This window comes from Thalassophryne amazonica, chromosome 23, assembly GCF_902500255.1.
Source record: "Thalassophryne amazonica chromosome 23, fThaAma1.1, whole genome shotgun sequence".
NCBI lineage: Eukaryota > Metazoa > Chordata > Actinopteri > Batrachoidiformes > Batrachoididae > Thalassophryne > Thalassophryne amazonica.
In genome coordinates, this window is record NC_047125.1 from 9,150,042 (window position 1) to 9,173,122 (window position 23,081).

The 23,081-nt window shown below is 42.4% G+C and overlaps 1 protein-coding gene across 1 annotated transcript in view; it reads right to left on the reverse strand.

Moving 5' to 3' along the window:
• sorcs2 (sortilin-related VPS10 domain containing receptor 2) overlaps positions 1 to 8,078 on the reverse strand; it is a gene marked incomplete at its 5' end in the record, with an annotated part of 485,537 nt that extends 477,459 nt beyond the window's left edge. Inside the window, one exon of the mRNA XM_034165018.1 lies at positions 8,008 to 8,078. Coding sequence (XP_034020909.1) covers positions 8,008 to 8,078 — 71 coding nt within the window. The remainder of the gene's footprint in view (positions 1 to 8,007) is intronic.
• Between the last annotated feature and the right edge of the window lie 15,003 nt (positions 8,079 to 23,081).

A 23,081-nucleotide genomic window follows, 5' to 3' on the forward strand; every position in this document is an offset into this window, starting at 1 on the left:
TCACACACACACCACACACACACACACACACACACACACACACACACACGAGGTCTATTAGAAAAGTATCCAACCTTATTTTTTTCCAAAAACCATATGGATTTGAATCACGTGTGATTGCGTCAGACAAGCTTGAACCCACGTGCGCATGCGCGAGTTTTTCCAAGCCTGTCTGTTGCGTCATTTGCCTGTGAGCAGGCTTTGAGTGAGGAGTGGTCCAGCCCCCTCGTCGCCGTTTCATTGCCAGGAAATGGCGGAATGATTTGGGCTTTTTTTCCCATCAGAATTTTTTCAGAAACTGTTAGAGACTGGCAGCTGGAAACCATTAGAAAAATTTATCTGGCTTTCGGTGAAAATCTTACGGGCTTGGTAGAGAATAAGGAGCGTTACTGTCTCTTTAAGGACGGCCCCCAGCAGCTGTGTAGTGGCGGTGCCGCATGGCACAAAGCAACGCTGTGATGAAGCCTCACGAGACATGTTCTGGCATGTCCAGGCACATCCACAATTTCTCGGCTAATCACTCGATGGAAAAACAACCGACAGCTGTCTGAACGCCATCTCAAAGCCGTCCTGTGAGACCAAAACGGAGGTGGTTTTGTCTCGCTCCAGTAGCGAATCCATCATGATGCGCAAAGCCTCCGCTCGGCTTTCCATGACAAAATCTCGTTAAAAGTGAAATCTGCCGGAAAATGGTTGATGTCCAGCTCTTGTGATAACCAGAGAAATGGCACACGATGGTCACGGATCCAGACAGCCATCCGTTTAGAAATGAAATGGTCGTTCAGCCTGTCGATGGCGGCTTCGGAGCGCGGCGCGCCCCACAACCGCTGGGGGTCGTCCTTAAAGCGACAGTAACACTCCTTATTCTCTACCAAGCCTGTAACATTTTCACCGAAAGCCAGATAAATTTTTCTAATGGTTTCCAGCTGCCAGTCTAACAGTTTCTGAAAAAATTCTGATGTAAAAAAAGCCCAAATCATTCCGCCATTTCCTGGCAATGAAACAACAACGAGGGGGCTGGACTACTCCTCACTCAAAGCCTGCTCACAGGCGAATGACGTAACCAACAGGCGTGGAAAAACTCACGCACGCGCACGAGGGTTCAAGCTTGTCTGACGCAATCACACATGATTCAAATCCATATGGTTTTTTGAAAAAAATAATAAGGTCTGATACTTTTCTAATAGACCTCATATATATATATATATATATATATATATATATATATATATATATTCATCACTGAAAACACTGCAGCACAGACTTCCTACATGGACGCTAGTGCATTTAACTGCAAGGAACCAGTATTATTATAATATGGCAGCAACGCTACGCATGCTCTGATTGGCTGATTATCAGTTGGATATTTTCCATATCAGACCGGTTACCATGAAAATTGGCCCGCATCTCGTATTTTCGTTACAAACCAGGAAGCTTCCTCAGAGGGAGTTTTTCCTTACCACTGTTGCTCTGGGGGTTGGTAAGGCTAGACCTTACATGTGTGAAGCGCCTTGAGGCGACTCTGTTGTGATTTGGCACTATATAAAGGAAAATAAATTGAAGCTAAAAACTCGATTAGAAAAACCAAGTCGAACATGAACGTACTCCATAAATATCTAAACAGCATCGGAAAAAAACACCGTTAAAGCTTACCAGCTAACGATCGGACCATCTGTTAAGATAGTGGAGGTGAACAAAGCGAATGAGCCCAACATTGTCAGCAGGATGTTTGGGCGATACCGTAAGTTTGAGTGTTTATATATATAATAGCCATATAATAAATAAATTATTAACCTCACTTGCTCAGTCTGTATGGGGATATCAGACCTCTCTGTTTTTCGCACGTACCTTGCTGATGCTTGGTAAGTACTGTCAACACCTCGGTCTGATATTTCTCCGTACAGACCTCTCACTCGGTTAAATAATCCTTTATTATTTCATATTTGTATTAAAACACTCAGAAAGTGTGGCACTAACAGAAGCTGTATCTCACTATTGATACCTGCTATTTAGTGCTAACATGCAATTTATTTATTTTTTACATTTTCATCACTGAAAATATTGTAGCACAGACTTCATACATGGGTGCGAGTGCAGTTAACTGCAAGGAACCTGTTTTAGTTCCTATTTGTATTCAAATACATCCAGGACACATCCAGGCTGGATGAACTGATCAGGCAAAGACAACACTCTCTTCTCTTCAGCCACAGACTGCTCCTTCCCAAGTGCAGGACCAACAGTCTGCAAAACTCCTTTGTCCCTCAGGCCATCAGACTGTACAACTCCTCACTCAGGGGGAGGAGGAGTAACAGGAAGACAGGGGATGAGATGAAAGAACAGTAGTAGCCAGTAAATCAGTAGTGATCAGTATTTCTGGTATTTATATCTGCGTATTTGCAAATTATTTTTTACTTTCACTTTCGATACTTTGTGTGCTTCTTACCCCATGTCCTGTTATACAATGCTGCTGGAACCTCAGTGTCCCTGAGGAATTAATAAAGTTCTGAAACCATGGCACAATCAGTGTAGCTAACTATATCTTGGTACCGAGATCTAATTAGTGCCAAAAGCACCAAGAGGTTAAAAAAAAAAATAATTCACCGACTGAAAATACTGTGGCACAGACATCTTACATGATACTAGTGCAGCTATCTGCACAGGAAACCATATTAGCTCATGTTTACATCAAAATGTTCAGAAAAGAACTAGCAACATTTGGTGTGTATCTGATGAAGTAAAACCTATTATGCATAAACTTTAAAAGCATAAACTAAAGAGTTTTTATAAAAGAAATACCTTCCACAATGGACATGTCACCTGGAAAACAGGGAAACTAGCCATACAGAAAAGGTGGGTTGGAGTTCCTACTGTGGTGGGTTGGAGTTCCTACTGGGGTGGGTTGGAGTTCCTACTGGACACAAGCTTCGAGTGTCCTCGGTCCCACTGTGAAGGGGTTTGCCAGGAGAGATCTTGATATGAGGATGTTTCAAAAGAAACAAACCCCAGGTAAAACCTCCACAAAGCGCCTAGGCACCAGGGCGTATGAAGAAAATGGTGCAACTTCTCCCAGTGCTGTGGGGAGACATCTCTGTAGCAGCACTCAGCTGGGTCATCCACCAGATCAGCGGTGTCATCCACCAGATAGTTCTGATCCTGGACCCCAGCAACAACACCATCAATGGGCTAAAAGAATCCAGTGAAACTGCATCATTGTAAATTGGTCCATTGGGGAGAAGAAAAAGATCTCTCACTGCTTCCCCTACTCAAACTTGAGAAGTGGAGCAGGAGATCAAAGGCAGTATTTGAGGAGAGGAAAGGTCACCATCTTGAAGACAGCCCTTGGATACAAAGCCAGTAATGTTAAGGGTGCAGCTTTAGACCCCGGGTCTGGGGCCCACTGCACTCTTGTAGAAGGACAAGACACAATACAATACAACACATACCAGAAACACTTTAGGTAACACATTTCTTCTGTAAACTCGGACATTTTAGCACGGGGTTCTACGGGGATTGACTCTCTTTTGGAGCCCGCCTCAACGAACGCCCCCACCCCACCCCCCACGCCTTCACTGCCCATGCGTCATCAGCCACGGTTCACGGATTATCACCCGGTTTCTGTTTCGAACTGCACTCCAGTCATCATCTATCTGAGTGATAGATATCTCTGAAGCTTTTGTACAACAATCATTTCCACATAAACTCAGCATTATTTCTTCATAAAAGACGGATGAAGCGATCAAAATGAGCTGCTAGCTAATGCGTTCACTACGCGTCAGTCATCTCAAAGCATTGCAGAATTTCACCTCGTTTCTGCTTAAAACTAACTTTAGAATGATTTAAGAGGTTTTTACCACTTTGGGTGAAGCGACTCCATCTCAGACGTGCTGCTGTGGTCCGAAATGACGCATGCGCAGTGAAGCAAGGTGGAACGATTTTTAGGGGGGGACCGTTCAGTCTGCGACACCGGTTCTGGCTTTTCCTTTTTCAGCACCTAAATTTGGCATTTGATGAAAACCAATTAATTAGAATATAGGCGAAACAGAAAGCAATATAACTTGACAATGGTGTAGAATAGGTGCTGAGAAGTGTTTTGGGTGAGCAGCAATGAGAGCCGACCCTTTTGTGTGACTGCCACAGCCTGCTGCCCTACTCTGTGCCATGGTGATACACTATCTCCTCAAACAGGCGCCCATTCTGGCCTTGCAGCACCTCTCCAGTTCCCCTTTGTTACTCATATCTGCCTTGTGATGTTTTGTCCGCGCCAGTACTCTGTATTTTTCTGGTCTCTTTGATGAAGCGTGGCAGAGAGAAAATTTAAGCATCTGTGACCTCGCCAAAATGGTGGAAGCTGCTTGCTGCTGAAAGGACTCGTTGAACGTATATAAGGCCTAACGTCTTATCGGGGCATCCAGTAAGGGCAATCAACATAGTGTCATAGTCAGAGACGTTTCTCTAAAACTGCAAGTGAAGCTCAGCTTCCCCTAAAATGTCAAAAAATTAAATGGTCAAATATGTACAGTTTGTTATCCAGTGATGAAAGTTTTCCGGAAATAACCGGAAATCAGGGTTTTTACTCAAGTGGTGAACGTTTCCGGGTTATTTTTGACAACATACGTCAGAGTCCATTCAGTTCATTTCAATTCCACGCCCAAACAGTTGGTGGTGGTAATGCACCTTGTTGGTTTGCAAGCCGCCAATTATTTCCAAAGAAGAAGGGTTCATTTGTTTTGGGCTTTAAGAGTTTATAAATTCATATTTTTGTGGACTGTGTTGTTTTTCTAGCGGTTTACTTTGTTGTGGACATTAACCCCCTGGGGCCGACGCCGTCTCATACGACGGCTAAGACCAAGCTTTACTAAATTATAAATAACTTTTGAATGATATAAGATAGAAACTTGCTTTTTTTTTGCTGAAAAGTTAAGTCCACGGACTTTCGAGCCAGCCATCAGCCAACTTTATACTCCTCATAGAAACTGTGTGATGACGTGCGCAATGTGAGTGTCCAATCGGAATTAAATGACGTCACATGGTTTTCAAAAATCCAATCGTAGGGCAGATTTACCTCACGTGAAAAGCCAAAGATCGTTTTCAGGAGTGATATGTTATAATTTGGCCCGTTTGAATAGCCCCCTGGGTGCTCCAATGAGTACATACTATTAGTACATACTCGGTGTGCCCTGCACCATGACACACAGCGATCAGTGAAAGCAGGAGCAATTTGTTTGAGCGCAATCTCACGTGCTCAAACAAAGTGTGTAACTATCAGGATTGTTCCACTAGTTTGCATGTGAACGTTACTGGATAACTCTGTTGCTTTCTCTGCGTAAAGCACTGTTTACCGTATCAATGGACAACAAAACGCATAGACCATTTTGCATATATTGTTCAAAATGTGCATTTATGTTTATTGTTTGAACCATTTTGTTGTTCAGTCTTTCACACAAGACCTCAAATTACCTTTATAAAGTGTCAAAACAGTTGTTTATTATAGTTTATTCTGAAAGCACAGGTTGTCCTGAAAAAAAGGAGATATAAAATTTGATTGTGGGATGCAGGGAGAGCTATTAACAGCAATAATAAAATATTTATGCCAGGCGAGTGAACTGTCCAAAAAATGCCCTCGGACCCCAGAGGGTTAAAAGTCATGAGCTGTGGTTTTCCTCCAGTAATCATACATTAAGTGGAGCTAATGGGTGACACTTCTAGCTGCTAAAAATGCTAATGCCGTTAAGCATTCAGACGAGAGTTTGCGAGTCAAAACCACAAGATTACTGAGTTTGAGCAAAGGATAAAAAATTGTCTGAGCTGAGTGAGTGAAAGTAATACATGGCGTTAGTGCTCTGCTGAAGTTTATCAGCTAAATTAGCTTTTTGCTGTACAATCATTCACTGTCGAGCTGAGTGTTTGACCTATTTTTTTTTATTTTTACCAAATAAAGCTACACAGTTTTTATTGTTACTGCCGTAACTACAAGAAAAGTCTTAACTTTAATTAACTTAGATTTTTTTACTTAAAGTTTTTTAACCATCAAATAAAGAAAATAGCAGAGTGCTATTTCATATTTCTTTATATTTTAAGAAATATATTTCTTGACCACATCAGAAACATACATTTGCTGAATGAATGAATTAATCTACCTTTAGTAGATGTACACATTACTTTTCTTTTTTTTTGTCTAAAAATAAAGTTTTCTAATGTAAGAAAAGTTTAACTTCAAAATGTACAGTAATCAGAAATTAATGTTGAATTAAAAAATATTTGTAAGGATTTTAAGGTGGCCAAGAATTTGAAAACAGAACAGCTTCTTTTTAGCAGGAGCTTTGGACAATAGCTCCAAAGCTCCTGTCAAAACTAGGAAAACAGAAGTGAGTAAAGGTTGAACAAGTTAATACTAATGCACTAATGTGTAATAAATAAAAAATATAAAATAAAAATAAAATATTGTAAAATAAAAATAAATAAAATATTGTTCCATTTGAATTGATAGAGAATTTATTATTTTGAGTTCTTTGAATTTCTTTTATGGTGTAGTTTTCTGAACCACGATGTATGTTTTTTGGATTAAAGGCTGGTAGCACAATACAAGTTGTGTGAAAAGACGGATAGAAAAACTGACCTGACCCCCCCCCCCCCCCCCAAAAAAAAACAAAAAAATTTTCTTGAGATTTTTATGGTGGGTAAATAAACCTGAAAATGCACCAGAATGCATCTGAGATCTCAATTATTTTTTCTGGAGGAGAACCCACAGACCCTCCGCCAGGGGCTTTAGGCCTTTGGTCCTTGCCAAAAATTTTCAGCTTTTTTTTTCCATGGCACTTTCATCACTGGTTATCATTTCATTGACTAAAAATGCATTAGAACACATTCATCTTTAAGACGAGTTGGTTCAGAATCAGCTACTTATCACAAATTGATTGTATTTTGTTAACTTCTCAAATTTTTTTCTCATACGGTCTGTGGTCAATTCATTTTCCTGTAGAAGCTGAGCATCCGTTCACTTCAGTGGGACTGCCTGGAAAGGTTTTTTCATTGCCACGAAACGCGATGGTCATGGGATAAAGCCACGATTTTGTCTCGTCCCCATACGCTGAGCATCTCTGGGGGTGAATGGAACTGTGGACGGGCCTGGACAATGGAGTTCTGCACAATAATTGGATGATCAGTCGAAAGGCTGAATCCTGTTTTGATTAACAGCTATAGGAATGAGAATTAGTTTGCACATTTTTGCGTATTTATGCGTTTTTAAATTTATGCCAAAGTGTTTGCGCTATAAATCAATGTGTTTTAAAGGTGCACAGAGAAGCACATTGGATTAGATGTTATGTGAGAAGATCTCAGTGAGTTACTCTCTGCTTTGTTCTTCAGTAAGTGTTTAAAAGTCGTCGCATGTTAATTAACATCCCAGTTCGCAACACAACAAAGTATTCATAATTATAAATCTAACATAATAAACCGGGCATATGTGGTAATAATTAGTGGTTTCTGATGTATTTTATTCATGAAAACTAGTGATGGAGTGACTGTTATATATGTTTAATAATAAAGGTTCTAAGTGCTTCTTGAGATTTTTGATGACATTTTTGTTTAAAAATAATAATATTCTTGTAAAAATAAGTCCCTTCGGCTGCTCCCTTGTTTTTCCACTCGGGGTCACCACAGCAGATCCAAGGTTGACCTGCATGTTGATTCTGGCACAAGTTTTATGCCGGATGCCCTTCCTGACGCAAATCCACATTACATGGAGAAATGTGGCAGGGGTGGGATTTGAACTGGGAAACTTCCGCACTGAAACCAAGCACACTAACCGCTTGGTAATTGTGCCATCATAAAATACTGTATGTAATAGAGATATAAACTGTGAAATGCTTGTGCATCTAGGGACTGTTATGATCATTTTACATATCTGAATTATATAGAAATAAACTGACAAATTTTATGATGTAAGCCAACAATGAGCTTCCCCTCTTTGACAGACTAGCAGCTGCCACTGGTCATAGTTTAGCCTACCTCCACAGGGAGCTCTCCAGGACCTTGGAGGAATCAGCGTGGTAGTACTTGGTCAGGATGAGGATAACCTGTTAGACAGAATGGAGAAAAAGGCTCATTTAAAATACTGTAGTTCAAAAACAACATCTCAAGGGATACTCTAACTAAACTTCAGCCAAACGAAACCAAAAATACAGTTTTTTCTGGAAAGAAGTTGCAGCTCAAAGCACTTTACACTGATGCCTAACATTCACCCATTCACACACCGCTGTCATGCAAGGCGCTCAACTGCACACCAGGAACAACTGGAGAAATAAGGACGTTGTCCAAGAGCCCGTAGTGCTTTTGTGGGTTTTGAAGAGATGATCTTCTGCAAAACCCAAAATTCACTACATTTGTCAGAATTTGGCAGTCCGGATGGGTTCGTAAAATGTTGCAAAACAGTTTGCAAACAGTTTTTAGAGTTGCAAATAGTATTTCTTGTTGCAACTCAATTTTGAAGATGTTCAAAATATTTTTGCGAATTTATTTTTCTGCAAACTGTTGCAAATGTTTGCAGACCAGCTTGATGCAGTTGTAAATGGTTGTAACATGTCGCTAAAGTTAGTTTTGGTTCACAAGCACTCTCTGATCCAAACAGTGCACCTTTTCTTCCTTTCTTCTTTTTCTTCCTCTTTTGCATAATCCTTCTGACAGACAGACTAGCAGCAGTGAAATTATGCCATCATTGGCAGAGGTAAAAATTTGTTCAGCACAAAAGAACCGCACAGAAAACAAGGGGAGTTGCTTTCTGTCACTACAACTGTGTCTGTATAGTTCAATTCAATTTCTTCATTTTATATAGTGCCAAATCACAACAGAATCACCTCAAGGTGCTTTACACAAAACAATTCAAAAACCAAAATAAAATGAATTAAAAGATTAAACAAAAGCACAGTAAAAGAGTATAGCCACATAATATGTCAGGATGCTAGCCATACGAAAGGGAAAATAAGTGTGTCTTAAGTCTGGACTTGAAAGTCTCTACAGAATCTGACTGTTTAATTGATGCAGGGAGATCATTCCACAGAACAGGGGCACGATAAGAGAAAGCTCTCTGACCCACAGACTTTTTATTCACAAAGTAGTCCTGCATCCTGCGAACGCAAAGCCAGGGCCGGTACGTAGGGTTTAATTAGATCAGCTAGGTAGGGAGGTGCTAGTCCATGAACAATTTTATAGGCTAGTAGCAGAACCTTAAAATCCGATCTCAGAGACAGGAAGCCAGTGAAGAGATGCAAAAATGGGTGTACTGTATATCACATATGGTGGAAAAATGGTGCCAGCTACACCCATAGTTACTATTTCACAAATAATCAAATAATGCCACCTGCTCAACCTGCACAGCAGTGACCTTCATCATATTCAAGATCCAAGCCAGCTTGGTGTGATAAGGCAGAATATACTGGATACACTGATGGAGGTGGGCGCTTACACGAGCGCTGCTATCTAGTTTGAAATGCAGCACCACACCAGAAGGACACAATTCAATACAAACAAGCCACAAAATCAGAATAAGAATAAACAAACATCAGAACGTAAACATGTCGGGAGGAAATGACACAAAATTATGGAAACTCTTACTTGGGAATGAATTACAAGGAAGTTAAAGATTTACTGGATGATCTAATCAAATGGTGGCTGAGTGAGCACTGCTCCAAACCTAATTACCCACTGTGGGTTTTTTGTTTGCATGCGAACATACAACGTGCAAATTGACTTTTATTATGGCAAAGTCAACAGTGTGGTCAGGACCCTGAGTGAATCAATACAAGAGCTGAAGAGATGTCCTATTCAGACGCCAAGTCTTACCAGAGTTGACCATGAACTCTCAACCAACAACCACTGATTGTCCCAAAGACATTCCCGTCGACTGTGTCAGTTGAACATTATCAATCATCTATTGAGAAGAGGAGGGAGAAAAAGTTCAAGGAAGGAAGCTCTCGGGGAATTACAGAGCAACAAACTCTGATGTGTGGACGAAGAATACACTCATTCATCAAGCAAGATCAGCAACATACAAGCGCCACATCGATGTGTGTTATACCCTCAGCCTTCTGTCTGGGCTCTTTGCCATCACCAGAAAGAGACCACACATCGACAATTCACACAGTGTGGCATAAAAGGGAGGAAGTCATTCTTGTCTCTCTTCAACATTTGCATGGGTCCAGGAAAACCAGAATGTGAGCAGTCAGATGCATCAAAGCAGAACAATGACGGTCCATCCCATTCACATTGTGTAGACAAACTCAAAAACACTAAACCTATTACATTTAATTAACTTTGATGCACCACACTGATCAAAAAGGTAAATGTGTTCTGTGCACACAACCGAGATATCGCACACATATTCCAATATGTGGGTGTGTGTATTTTGCAAACAAAGCGTGTCACATCTATGACAGTAATGATCAGGTGTCGCAATAGAATGTGCATCACGCTCAGCGCAGAATTGTGCAGAGCTATCGTCCACTTGTTATGCATTTTTTCTTGAATAGAAACCATGAAGTAAACAGTTAATTCTTTAAGTATCGATTTCCTAAGGGTAAGACAATATCAGACACATTGGATTGTTGACCCCCCTGGTTTGGGCTGAAATTTTTTTGTGAGATGGCTATGGTACCCAAACTTCAAAACCCAAACTGTTCCATGGTTGACCTCTTATGACCAAAGTTACGGTACCCCCTATTTTGGGCCCCTTGGGGCAATTATAAAAAAAGTTACAAGTTCCCACCCCTCTAATTCATAACTTTGAGGCTGTCCCAGTTCTTAGTTTCTTGATATGGAGACTAGAGGGTACAATACAATGGGACACCCTCAAAGTTGGCCAATATCAAGAAACTAAGAACTGCGAAACCTTCAAAGTTATGAATTAGCGGGGTGGGAACTTGTAACTTTTTGTAATTGCCCCAGAGGGCCCAAAGTTTGGTCATAAGAGGTCAACCATGGAAAGTTTGGGTACCATAGCCATCTCACAAAAAAAAAAAAAAAAAATCAGCCCAAACCAGGGGGGGTCAACAATCCGGGCTGTCTGAACCTTAGGAAAATCGATACTTAAATATACCAGATCTTTAAAACTAATTCTTATTTAATTCTGTGTATAAGGATGCGGCGAGCTCTGTCAAGCACAAGAAGTTCAATCAATCAATCAGTCAATCAATTTTTTTATATAGCGCCAAATCACAACAAACAGTTCAGTTTGTTCAGTTCAGCTTCATATTGCAAGGCAAAGCCATACAATAATTACAGAAAAACCCCAACTGTCAAAACGAGACCCCCTGTGAGCAAGCACTTAGCAACAGTGGGAAGGAAAAACTCCCTTTTAACAGGAAGAAAACTCCAGCAGAACCAGGCTCAGGGAGGGGCAGTCTTCTGCTGGGACTGGTTGGGGCTGAGGGAGAGAACCAGGAGAAAGACATGCTGTGGAGGGGAGCAGAGATCAATCACTAATGATTAAATGCAGAGTGGTGCATACAGAGCAAAAAGAGAAAGAAACACTCAGTGCATCATGGGAACCCCCCAGCAGTCTACGTCTATAGCAGCATAACTAAGGGATGGTTCAGGGTCACCTGATCCAGCCCTAACTATAAGCTTTAGCAAAAAGGAAAGTTTTAAGCCTAATCTTAAAAGTAGAGAGGGTGTCTGTCTCCCTGATCCGAATTGGGAGCTGGTTCCAGAGGAGAGGAGCCTGAAAGCTGAAGGCTCTGCCTCCCATTCTATTCTTACAAACCCTAGGAACTACAAGTAAGCCTGCAGTCTGAGAGCAAAGCGCTCTATTGGGGTGATATGGTACTATGAGGTCCCTAAGATAAGATGGGACCTGATTATTCAAAACCTTATAAGTAAGAAGAAGAATTTTAAATTCTATTCTAGAATTAACAGGAAGCCAATGAAGAGAGGCCAATATGGGTGAGATATGCTATCTCCTTCTAGTCCCTGTCAGTACTCTAGCTGCAGCATTTTGAATTAACTGAAGGCTTTTAAGGGAACTTTTAGGACAACCTGATAATAATGAATTACAATAGTCCAGCCTAGAGGAAATAAATGCATGAATTAGTTTTTCAGCATCACTCTGAGACAAGACCTTTCTAATTTTAGAGATATTGTGCAAATGCAAAAAAGCAGTCCTACATATTTGTTTAATATGCGCATTGAATGACATATCCTGATCAAAAATGACTCCAAGATTTCTCACAGTATTACTAGGGGTCAGGGTAATGCCATCCAGAGTAAGGATCTGGTTAGACACCATGTTTCTAAGATTTGTGGGGCCAAGTACAATAACTTCAGTTTTATCTGAGTTTAAAAGCAGGAAATTAGAGGTCATCCATGTCTTTATGTCTGTAAGACAATCCTGCAGTTTAGCTAATTGGTGTGTGTCCTCTGGCTTCATGGATAGATAAAGCTGGGTATCATCTGCGTAACAATGAAAATTTAAGCAATACTGTCTAATAATACTGCCTAAGGGAAGCATGTATAAAGTGAATAAAATTGGTCCTAGCACAGAACCTTGTGGAACTCCATAATTAACCTTAGTCTGTGAAGAAGATTCCCCATTTACATGAACAAATTGTAATCTATTAGATAAATATGATTCAAACCACCGCAGCGCAGTGCCTTTAATACCTATGGCATGCTCTAATCTCTAATAAAAATTTATGGTCAACAGTATCAAAAGCAGCACTGAGGTCTAACAAAACAAGCACAGAGATGAGTCCACTGTCTGAGGCCATAAGATCATCATTTGTAACCTTCACTAATGCTGTTTCTGTACTATGATGAATTCTAAACCCTGACTGAAACTCTTCAAATAGACCATTCCTCTGCAGATGATCAGTTAGCTGTTTTACAACTACCCTTTCAAGAATTTTTGAGAGAAAAGGAAGGTTGGAGATTGGCCTATAATTAGCTAAGATAGCTGGGTCAAGTGATGGCTTTTTAAGTAATGGTTTAATTACTGCCACCTTAAAAGCCTGTGGTACATAGCCAACTAATAAAGAGATTGATCATATTTAAGATCGAAGCATTAATTAATGGTAGGGCTTCCTTGAGCAGCCTGGTAGGAATGGGGTCTAATAGACATGCTTATGGTTTGGAGGAAGTAACTAATGAAAATAACTCAGACAGAACAATCGGAGAGAAAGAGTCTAACCAAATACTGGCATCACTGAAAGCAGCCAAAGAGAACGATATATCTTTGGCGTGGTTATGAGTAATTTTTTCTCTAATAGTTAAAATTTTATTAGCAAAGAAAGTCATGAAGTCATTACTAGTTAAAGTTAAAGGAATACTCGGCTCAATAGAGCTCTGACTGTCAGCCTGGCTACAGTGCTGAAAAGAAACCTGGGGTTGTTCTTATTTTCTTCAATTAGTGATGAGTAGTAAGATGTCCTAGTTTTATGGAGGGCTTTTTTTATAGAGCAACAGACTCTTTTTCCAGGCTAAGTGAAGATCTTCTAAATTAGTGAGACGCCATTTCCTCTCCAACTTATGGGTTATCTGCTTTAAGCTGTGAGTTTGTGAGTTATACCACGGAGTCAGGCACTTCTGATTTAAGGCTCTCTTTTTCAGAGGAGCTACAGCATCCAAAGTTGTCCTCAATGAGGATATAAAACTATTGACGAGATAATCTCACTCACAGAGTTTAGGTAGCTACTCTGCCCTGTGTTGGTATATGGCATTGGAGAACATAATGAAGGAATCATATCCTTAAACCTAGTTACAGCGCTTTCTGAAAGACTTCCACTGTAATGAAACTTATTCCCCACTGCTGGGTAGTCCATCAGAGTAAATGTAAATGTTATTAAGAAATTATCAGACAGAAGGGGGTTTTCAGGGAATACTGTTAAGTCTTCAATTTCCATACCATAAGTCAGAACAAGATCTAAGGTATGATTAAAGTGGTGGGTGGACTCATTTACATTTTGAGCAAAGCCAATAGAGTCTAACAATAGATTAAATGCAGTGTTGAGACTGTCATTCTCAGTATCTGTGTGGATGTTAAAATCACCCACTATAATTATCTTATCTGAGCTAAGCACTAAGTCAGACAAAAGGTCCGAAAATTCACAGAGAAACTCACAGTAACGACCAGAGGATGATAGATAAATAAAACTCATTTTTGGGACTTCCAATTTGGATGGACAAGACTAAGAGACAAGCTTTCAAATGAATTAAAGCTCTGTCTGGGTTTTTGGTTAATTAATAAGCTGGAGTGGAAGATTGCTGCTAATCCTCCGCCTAGGCCCGTGCTACGAGCGTTCTGGCAGTTAGTGTTACTCGGGGGTGTTGACTCATTTAAACTAACATATTCATCCTGCTGTAACCAGGTTTCTGTAAGGCAGAATAAATCAATATGTTGATCAATTATTATATCATTTACTAACAGGGACTTAGAAGAGATAGATCTAATGTTTAATAGACCACATTTAACTTCTTTTTGAATTTTTATGCTTAAATAGATTTTTGCTGGTTATTGGTGGTCTGGGAGCAGGCACCGTCTCTACGGGGATGGGGTAATGAGGGGATGGCAGGGGGAGAGAAGCTGCAGAGAGGTGTGTAAGACTACAACTCTGCTTCCTGGTCCCAACCCTGGATAGTCACGGTTTGGAGGATTTAAGAAAATTGGCCAGATTTCTAGAAATGAGAGCTGCTCCAGCCAAAGTGGGATGGATGCCGTCTCTCCTAACAAGACCAGGTTTTCCCCAGAAGCTTTGCCAATTATCTATGAAGCCCACCTCATTTTTTTGACACCACTCAGACAGACAGCAATTCAAGGATAACGTGCGGCTAAACATGTCACTCCCGGTCCGATTGAGGAGGGGCCCAGAGAAAACTACAGAGTCCGACATTGTTTTTGCAAAGTTACACATCGATTCAATGTTAATTTTAGTGACCTCCGATTGGCGTAACCGGGTGTCATTACTGCCGACGTGAATTACAATCTTACCAAATTTACGCTTAGCCTTAGCCAGCAGTTTCAAATTTCCTTCAATGTCGCCTGCTCTGGCCCCCGGAAGACGATTGACTATGGTTGCTGGTGTCGCTAACTTCACATTTCTCAAAACAGAGTCGCCATTAACCAGAGTTTGATCCTCGGCGGGTGTGTCGTCGAGTGGGGAAAAACGTTAGAGATGTGAACGGGTTGGCGGTGTACACGGGGCTTCTGTTTAGAACTACGCTTCCTCCTCAGTCACCCAGTCGGCCTGCTTTCCCGACTGCTCGGGATCTGCCAGAGGGAAACTAACGGCGGCTAAGCTACCTTGGTCCGCACCGACTACAGGGGCCTGGCTAGCTGTAGAATTTTCCACGGTGCGGAGCCGAGTCTCCAATTCGCCCAGCCTGGCCTCCAAAGCTACACTTATTACAAGTACCATTACTGCTAAAGGAGGCCGAGGAATAACTAAACATTTCACACCCAGAGCAGAAAAGTGCAGGAGAGACAGGAGAAGCTGCCATGCTAAACTGGCTAAGAGCTAGTAGCTGCGCTAAGATAGCGGATTCATAAAAACACGCAAAGTGAATAATGTGTAAATAATTTAGAGGTGATTCAGCAGAGGAAGTGCTTTAGTTAAGGCACGTGAAGATTACACTGTGAAACAAATCGTTATCTAGTTATCTAGATCAATCTAACTGCGCAGATTAAACAGCTAACAGATACAGCAAAACACCGCTGTGCTCTGGAACAGGAAGTGATACAATACCGCAGTGAGAGCAAAATCTTCTGTCACAGTGGAATGTGCTGAAAAAGTGCTGATGTCCACCTCTTCCGCAATTTCTTGGATAGTCACACGACGGTCCCACATCACCACAGCGTTCACTTTGGAAATGATCTGGTCATTTCAGCATGTTGATGGCCGCCCGGAGCGTGGCGCGCTCTCCACCGCTGTGCAGCCGTCTTTAAACTGGTTGTACCGCACCTTAATCTGTGTGATGCTCACAGGATCGTCACCGAAAGCCGTTTGAATAATCCGAATGGTTTCCACCTGGCTGTCGTCCAGTTTCTGGCAAAATTTGATGCAGTCGCGCTGCTTCAGTCGTTCCGCCATTTCCTTGCAAAGAAAAAATGACGAGACTCCACCCATCCTCACACAAAGACTGCTCACAAGCAAATGACGCAATCGACAGGCGTGAAAAAATCCACGCATGCGCAAGAAGGTTCAAGGTCAACAAAAAATGACTAAAATGTTTTGAATGAATAAAAACTGAAATAACACCTCTCTCGCCATTTTCATCTTCTGAATCATGGCATGTTCAAAACTCAGCTTTTAAAATAATGTCTGTTTTGTTGTTGTTTCCATTAGTTGAGGACCTAGCTGAGACATGTATCTACCGGTATATTATTTAGGAGAGGATAACTCAACTGTTCTAGACTAATATGACCCCAATGAACAACATGGAATATGTGCCAAAATCTCTATCCAGGACGAACAGCCCAAAACTGACCACGCCCTTTTTTGTCCCGACTGTTAATTGAAATACAGCTGTATTTTCTAAACTAGATTTTCCAAGGTATTCAAAATGTTCATAATGACGACACTACGTCAATGTTCTAAAAGTGTTCTAAATATGTTTGGGAGGGTCATAGAAAAGTGTAACATTTCTGTTTTGATATTTTAAGAGATAGCGAAAATAAGTAGGTCAGCGTATTACTACCGTACATCGAAAGAAAAACATTTGAAAAACATTTAGTCGACTAATTCATGACTAAAAAACAATGATGTGAATGAGTAAATATGACAAACTAAAAAGGACATTTGGCAAAAGAGTAAGACTAAATTTAAAAACACTACATAAGAATCTTGACAAAAATGTAAGCTTTAGTCTAGATTTGGAGCAACCACAGGTGATATAGACTTCAGAACAAATCTGGGTCCTGACTGGCAATCATCCACGTAGACCGTCAGTTCGTTTCTGTTTCTCAAAGGCAACCATGTATTTTCAGTCTTATTATCAGGTCACGTGGGCGTCTCCTTGGCATCTCCAGTTGGGGGTGTTGCAAAGGACACCCAAAAATAAAGGACCTCTTTGCTGGATCATGGTTTGGAAAAGAGAATCGTAACTAACTAACAATGTAAGTAGTTTGCCTCATCGAGGACTCTCAAAGTCCAATATTACTCCAAATATAAGGCAATACTTTCTTGTAGAAAATTCACCTAAAAAACATGACATAGGAATTTATATGTCATATACATTCACAACAGTAGGTGTCACCAAATACCTGTGAAAATTTGTGTACTGCCTAGGACAACCCAGCCCTGTAACTAGCTAACACAATGATCGTTAGATAAGCAACTGAGATGAATTTACAGTTGATAAATGCAGAAAATTCATCAAACAACCCTCAAGAAACCAAGAAATATTAGAAGACAGTGAGTGCCAAAAGATCAGTCATAAAAGCTTGCTGTGTGAGTTGTATGTCATTGTTTACTTGGCCAGTCAAGAACTAACAGACACCTAATGACCTAATCAGGTTTTCACAGAGCAAGGAGGGATGGAAAATGTGCAGGTTAGAGGGTTCCTGAGGACGAGGGTTGGGCACACTGCCTTTGAACAGCCATGTCTGAAGTCCTGCACTGTCTACCAGTGTAGATAGAGTAGAACACTCTGATGAATCTTCATATAAGTGGGTTCACAATGCATGTGACCCCTCGTTTCCATGTTCAGTATGTGTTCAGGGTTTGTTGTTGTTTAAAGTGGCTAGCTAATACAGAGCTCTGTATTGTCTCCCTCTATGTTTGTCCATTCTAGCTTAACATCACGTGTCTGGGTGGACAATCCTGTTCTGGCTCAGGTTTCACCCGCCTCAGTAGTTTGCAGCTGCTCATTGCGGCTGAACAGCTGTCAGCATTTTCATAAACCATGCTCCTCTCGTTCCGTCCCTCCTCCTCTTTCGACACCTTCTCCCATCATTTATGTAGCTTTTTTTCTTCATTTAGATGTCACGCCTGCCGTCAGCTGTCTCCTCACTTTTCACAAATTTTTCTTCACAGTACTATGAACATTTTGGTTCTGTAAACTCCCACTTTTGTATTTTAGATTTGGCAAAAATAAAATAATAAAATAATTAAATTTAAGCGTTATCAACAACACCAATGTCCCAGATTGCTGTATTTATGTCAGTTAAGTACCCAGGGTTGAATTTGTCAAATGTGTTGTATTTGGGGGACATTTTCAGTTACATGATAGCTACATCCCCCCCCCCCGCCTTTATGTTTTTCTCGTTCACACATCCAAGCACATTATCATTATTTCAGACTATGAAGGAGACCAGACTGTAATGTTTTTTTAAACCACTGCAAGTAGTAAGTTTCCTCTTGTCTGGCTGGTGAATAAAACGATTTAAAAAAAAAAAAGCCAATGAGAGTCGACTACTCCCCCTGGATGTGATGCCAATTGATTGCAGGTTATTTCCCCAACCAAAGCCAGTACCCTTTTACAACTAGGTGGAATGGGACAAAGTGTATTGTCCAACAAAACAAACAGGTACATATTGATAGCCAACTCCTACCAGTCAAGTATCATTAGTCATAAACTAGTCGACTTGTCCCTGACTAACCATAAATCAGAGGTGGGAAGAAGTAGCTGTCAAGTCATTCTCAAGTCATCAATCTGCAAGTCCCAAGTCTCAAGTGAGCTTGCAAACAATTGGTGGCCATTATGACTTGAGACTTGATTCATGACTTGAGAGTGACTTGATGGTGACTTTATCCCACCTATGCCATAAATAAAGTGTTAAAACTACAACTTGACTTCATTTAAGAAACAAAACCAAAGAACTACATGTAGAAAACATGACATTAACACAATGAACTACATGGAATCTATATTTCTAGTAAAAGACACGAGATATATATTCAGAGCCCTTCAGTGAAGGGTGTGCAATGTGTGCACTCAATTGATTATGCAGTGGCTAATTTAATATTCAACAATAAGCATGTGACAAATACACAATTTAGTATGTGTGCATTGTTGATAATTTACTGTGACCCCTGTGATGGAATTTTAAATGCAATGCCTCTTGCCTAAGTGTGAAACACTGCTGACGGCAACTGTGGTCTAGTAGATGTACGAGAAGTTTAATGGGGTAGTTAAAAATAATGTTAGTAGTACTGGGATGACTACGCACACTGCATAACTCTTACATTTTACCAAGAAAATAATGAAGTATTAGTAGAAGAACTGCAGAACATAAATGCTGACTGCTGGCAACTACAACCTAAAATGTTCAAATTCCCCAAAGCAACAGAGGCAGAGCTCAGTTCAGTAGCTAGATGCAAATACATTTGGGTTAACATGCTGAGTGAAAACCAAACAAAGCATTAACACGGCTAATTGAGTTTTGGTCTTGCAGCCAAAGATGGTTCAATTGCTTCTCATTTTTTGTGAGTTCTATATAACAACCTCAAATGAGAAAAAGTTGGGAAGACATGGAAAATGTGAAAAAACAACAAAACAAACCAACCAAAACCCTCACAGTGATTGTTAAACTTACTTTGACTTCTATTTTGTTGCAGACAGTATGAACCCAAGATATTTCATGATTTGTGTGATCTCATTTGTCAGCAAATGCATGAGAAAATTACTGAAATTTTTAAAAACAATGTTCGTCAAAGAAAGATTGAAAGGGATTTGCATATTTCTCCCTCTGCAAGTGAATAATATCATTAAACAATTCAAGGATATTTCAGCACATAAAGAGCAGGGGCGTAAAGCCTGAGCTGAACACCCATGATCTCTGATCCCTCAGATGGCACTGGATCAAGAACAGTCTGTCATAGTAAATCCTTTCGGCTTCTAACCTGGTTTTTACTCAGGGTCACCACAGCAGGTCTGAGGTGGATCTCCATGTTTATGACAGATGCCCTTCCTTATACAACTCCACATTACATAGAAACAAGCGCACTTACCCGCTTGGCCACTGCCTCTGCCACAATAGCCATCATTCATCTATAGCTGATATAACCATGTGGGCAAGGGATTACTTAGGGGAACCGTTGTCAAGCACTACAATGCAGCGTTGCATTCACAAATGTTTCTTGAAGCTTTACTGGGCAAAAAAGAAGCCCTGCCCACAAGCAACAAACTTTTTTGGCTCAGAGGCATCTGGGTTACACCAGTATTTCCCAATCCTGATTCTATGCATTTCCATTGCTCCAAGATTTAACAACCCATAATGAGACAAATCAGGTGTGTTCCACTGTTGTCAGCTGTACTTTGGCTCAAGACACCTTAGTAAACTGACCTACGCTAAGTAGATCAGGGTCAGATAAAAAACATGCAGTCCTCTGGGTCCTGAGGACCAGGATTGGGATATGTTGTGTGAGACCATCACACAGTGGAAACATGTATTGTGGTCAGAAATAAACCATCATTCCAGATCTCTTTAGGAAGAAATGGACTCTGTGTGTCCAGGACTAAAGACAAAAAGGACCAGCCAGACTGTTAACAGCAATAAATCCAAAACCAGGGCCTGTCATGGTATGGGGTTGTGTTGGTGCCATTGGAAAAAGTAATTTAGAGTCTTGTAATGATAACATTAATGCAGAAAAGTACAATGAGGTTTTAGACAAACATATGCCAACTTCATTAAGGTGACATTTTTTCCAGAGACGTCCATGCTTTGCAAAATCACTTTCAGCACACATTTCAAAGACACAGCTTTGGTAAAGAGGATGTTGGGAAAGTGTAGTGACATGGACCCACAACAGGGGGCGTAAATGATTGGACAATGGATGAGCCACAAACAACAATTTACTGTTGTGAATGTGCACAACAAAATACAGACAATCACAGAATTTGTATGCAGTCAATATACAAAGGTGACGTGTGGGCAGGCTCGAGGATAGAAGACGTCTGTCCAGAAAAGAGCCGGTTCCCACACAATTTCCACTGCCAACGGGTCTGAAGCACACCGGACCCACCAAGTCCTGAGTCCCCAGCTGGCCACCGTCTCCAGCTGTCAGACCTGGTACTGCTGGCAGGAAGCAGAAACAGTTAATGGTGGGTGTGTGTGTACACACACAGTAAACAGTCAGCAAAAACGTTCTCTCTGTAGTCGGGTGGGAAAAACACCTCCACCTTGAAACCCAGTTCACAGTTAGTGCGGAGTCAATCTCCTACTTAACGTAGTTCGGAGTGAGGAGTGAAATCCGTTCACAACTCGACCATCCACGAACCCCAGCCTCCAGCTGGAAGTAGCGAGCTGAATCCTCTGCAAACAGATCACAAACGAGAGAAGCAAAGCACGTGCATAGGCACAACTACAGCTGAGAAGTTACCTATTTGGTAGACGATATCTCGGCAACGAGGTGGAGATGCTGCCCGGTTTTTATGGTGATGGTGGTTTGGTGAAGAGTGACAGCTGGTGTTGATGATGATGAGTGACAGCTGTCACTCCCGGTTTCTCCTGCGAGGCGGTTGTGCCCTCTTGTGCCTGAAGCCCGCACTTCAGGCAGGGCGCCCTCTGGTGGTGGGCCAGCAGTACCTCCTCTTCAGCGGCCTACACAACTGGACCCCCCCTCAACGGGCACCTCCTGGCGCCCGACCAGGCTTGTCGGGATGTCGAGCGTAGAAGTCGGCCAGGAGGGCCGGGTCCAGGATGAAGCTCCTCTTCACCCAGGATCGTTCTTCAGGTCCATACCCCTCCCAGTCCACCAGATACTGGAATCCCCGGCCCTGTCGACGGACATCCAGGAGCCTACGGACTGTCCATGCCGGCTCCCCGTCGATGATCCGGGCAGGAGGCGGCGCCTGTCCGGGGGTGCAGAGTGGTGAAGTGTGGTAGGGTTTGATGCGTGAGACATGGAAGACAGGATGAATCCACAGTGAAGCCGGTAGCTTCAGCTTCACTGCGGCCGGACTGAGAACTTTGAGGATGATGAATGGTCCGATGAATCTGTCTTTGAGTTTATGGGATTCCACTTGAAGGGGGATGTCCTTAGTGGATAGCCAAACCTCCTGCCCGGGCTGGTATGCAGGGGCCGGGGAACGCCGGCAGTCTGCATGGGCCGTGGCCCTCGTCCGGGCTTTCAGCAGGGCAGAGCGGGCAGTACGCCACACCCAATGGCACCTCCTGAGGTGGGCCTGGACCGAGGGCACTCCGACCTTTCCCTCCACGAGCGGAAACAATGGGGGCTGGTTCCCCAAACATACCTCAAACAGGGAGAGGCCGCTGGCAGATGAAATTTGGCTGTTATGAGCGTACTCGATCCAGGCCAGATGGTTGCTCCAGGCCGTCGGGAGTGCGGAGGTCACGCAGCGGAGAGCTTGTTCCAAATCCTGGTTAGCCCGCTCTGCCTGTCCGTTCGTCTGGGGATGGTACCCGGACAAGAGGCTTACGGTGGCCCCCAGCTCCCTACAGAAACTCCTCCAGACTTGTGAGGAGAACTGGGGACCACGGTCAGAGACGATATTGGATGGAATCCCATGCAGACGTACGACATGGTGGACCAGGAGGTCTGCAGTGTCCTGGACCGTCGGGAGCTTCGGGAGGGCCACGAAGTGGGCCGCCTTGGAGAACCGGTCCACTATCGTGAGGATGGTCGTCATGCCCTGGGACGGCGGGAGGCCCGTGACGAAGTCCAGGCCGATGTGGGACCAGGGGCGATGAGGCACAGGTAACGGATGGAGGAGACCTTGTGCTCTTTGGTGGTCTGCCTTGCCCCTGGCGCAGGTGGTACAGGCCTGGACATACTCCCGGACGTCGGCTTCCATAGACGCCCACCAGAGGCGCTGCCAGACCACTGCCACGGTTCTTCGCACCCCTGGGTGACAGGAGAGCTTGGAACTGTGACAGAAGTCCAAGACAGCAGCTCTGGCCTCTGGTGGGAAGTACAGCTTGTCTTTCGGGCCAGTTCCCGGGTTCGGGTTCCATGTCAGGGCCTCCCGGACGGTCTTCTCCATGTCCCAGGTGAGGGTGGCCACGACAGTGGACTCGGGAATGATGGTTTCCGTTGGATCTGACAGCTCGGTCTTGACTTCTTCTTCGTGAACCCGGGACAAGGCGTCAGATCGTTGGTTCTTGGTCCCGGGGCGGTAGGTAATCCGGAAGTCAA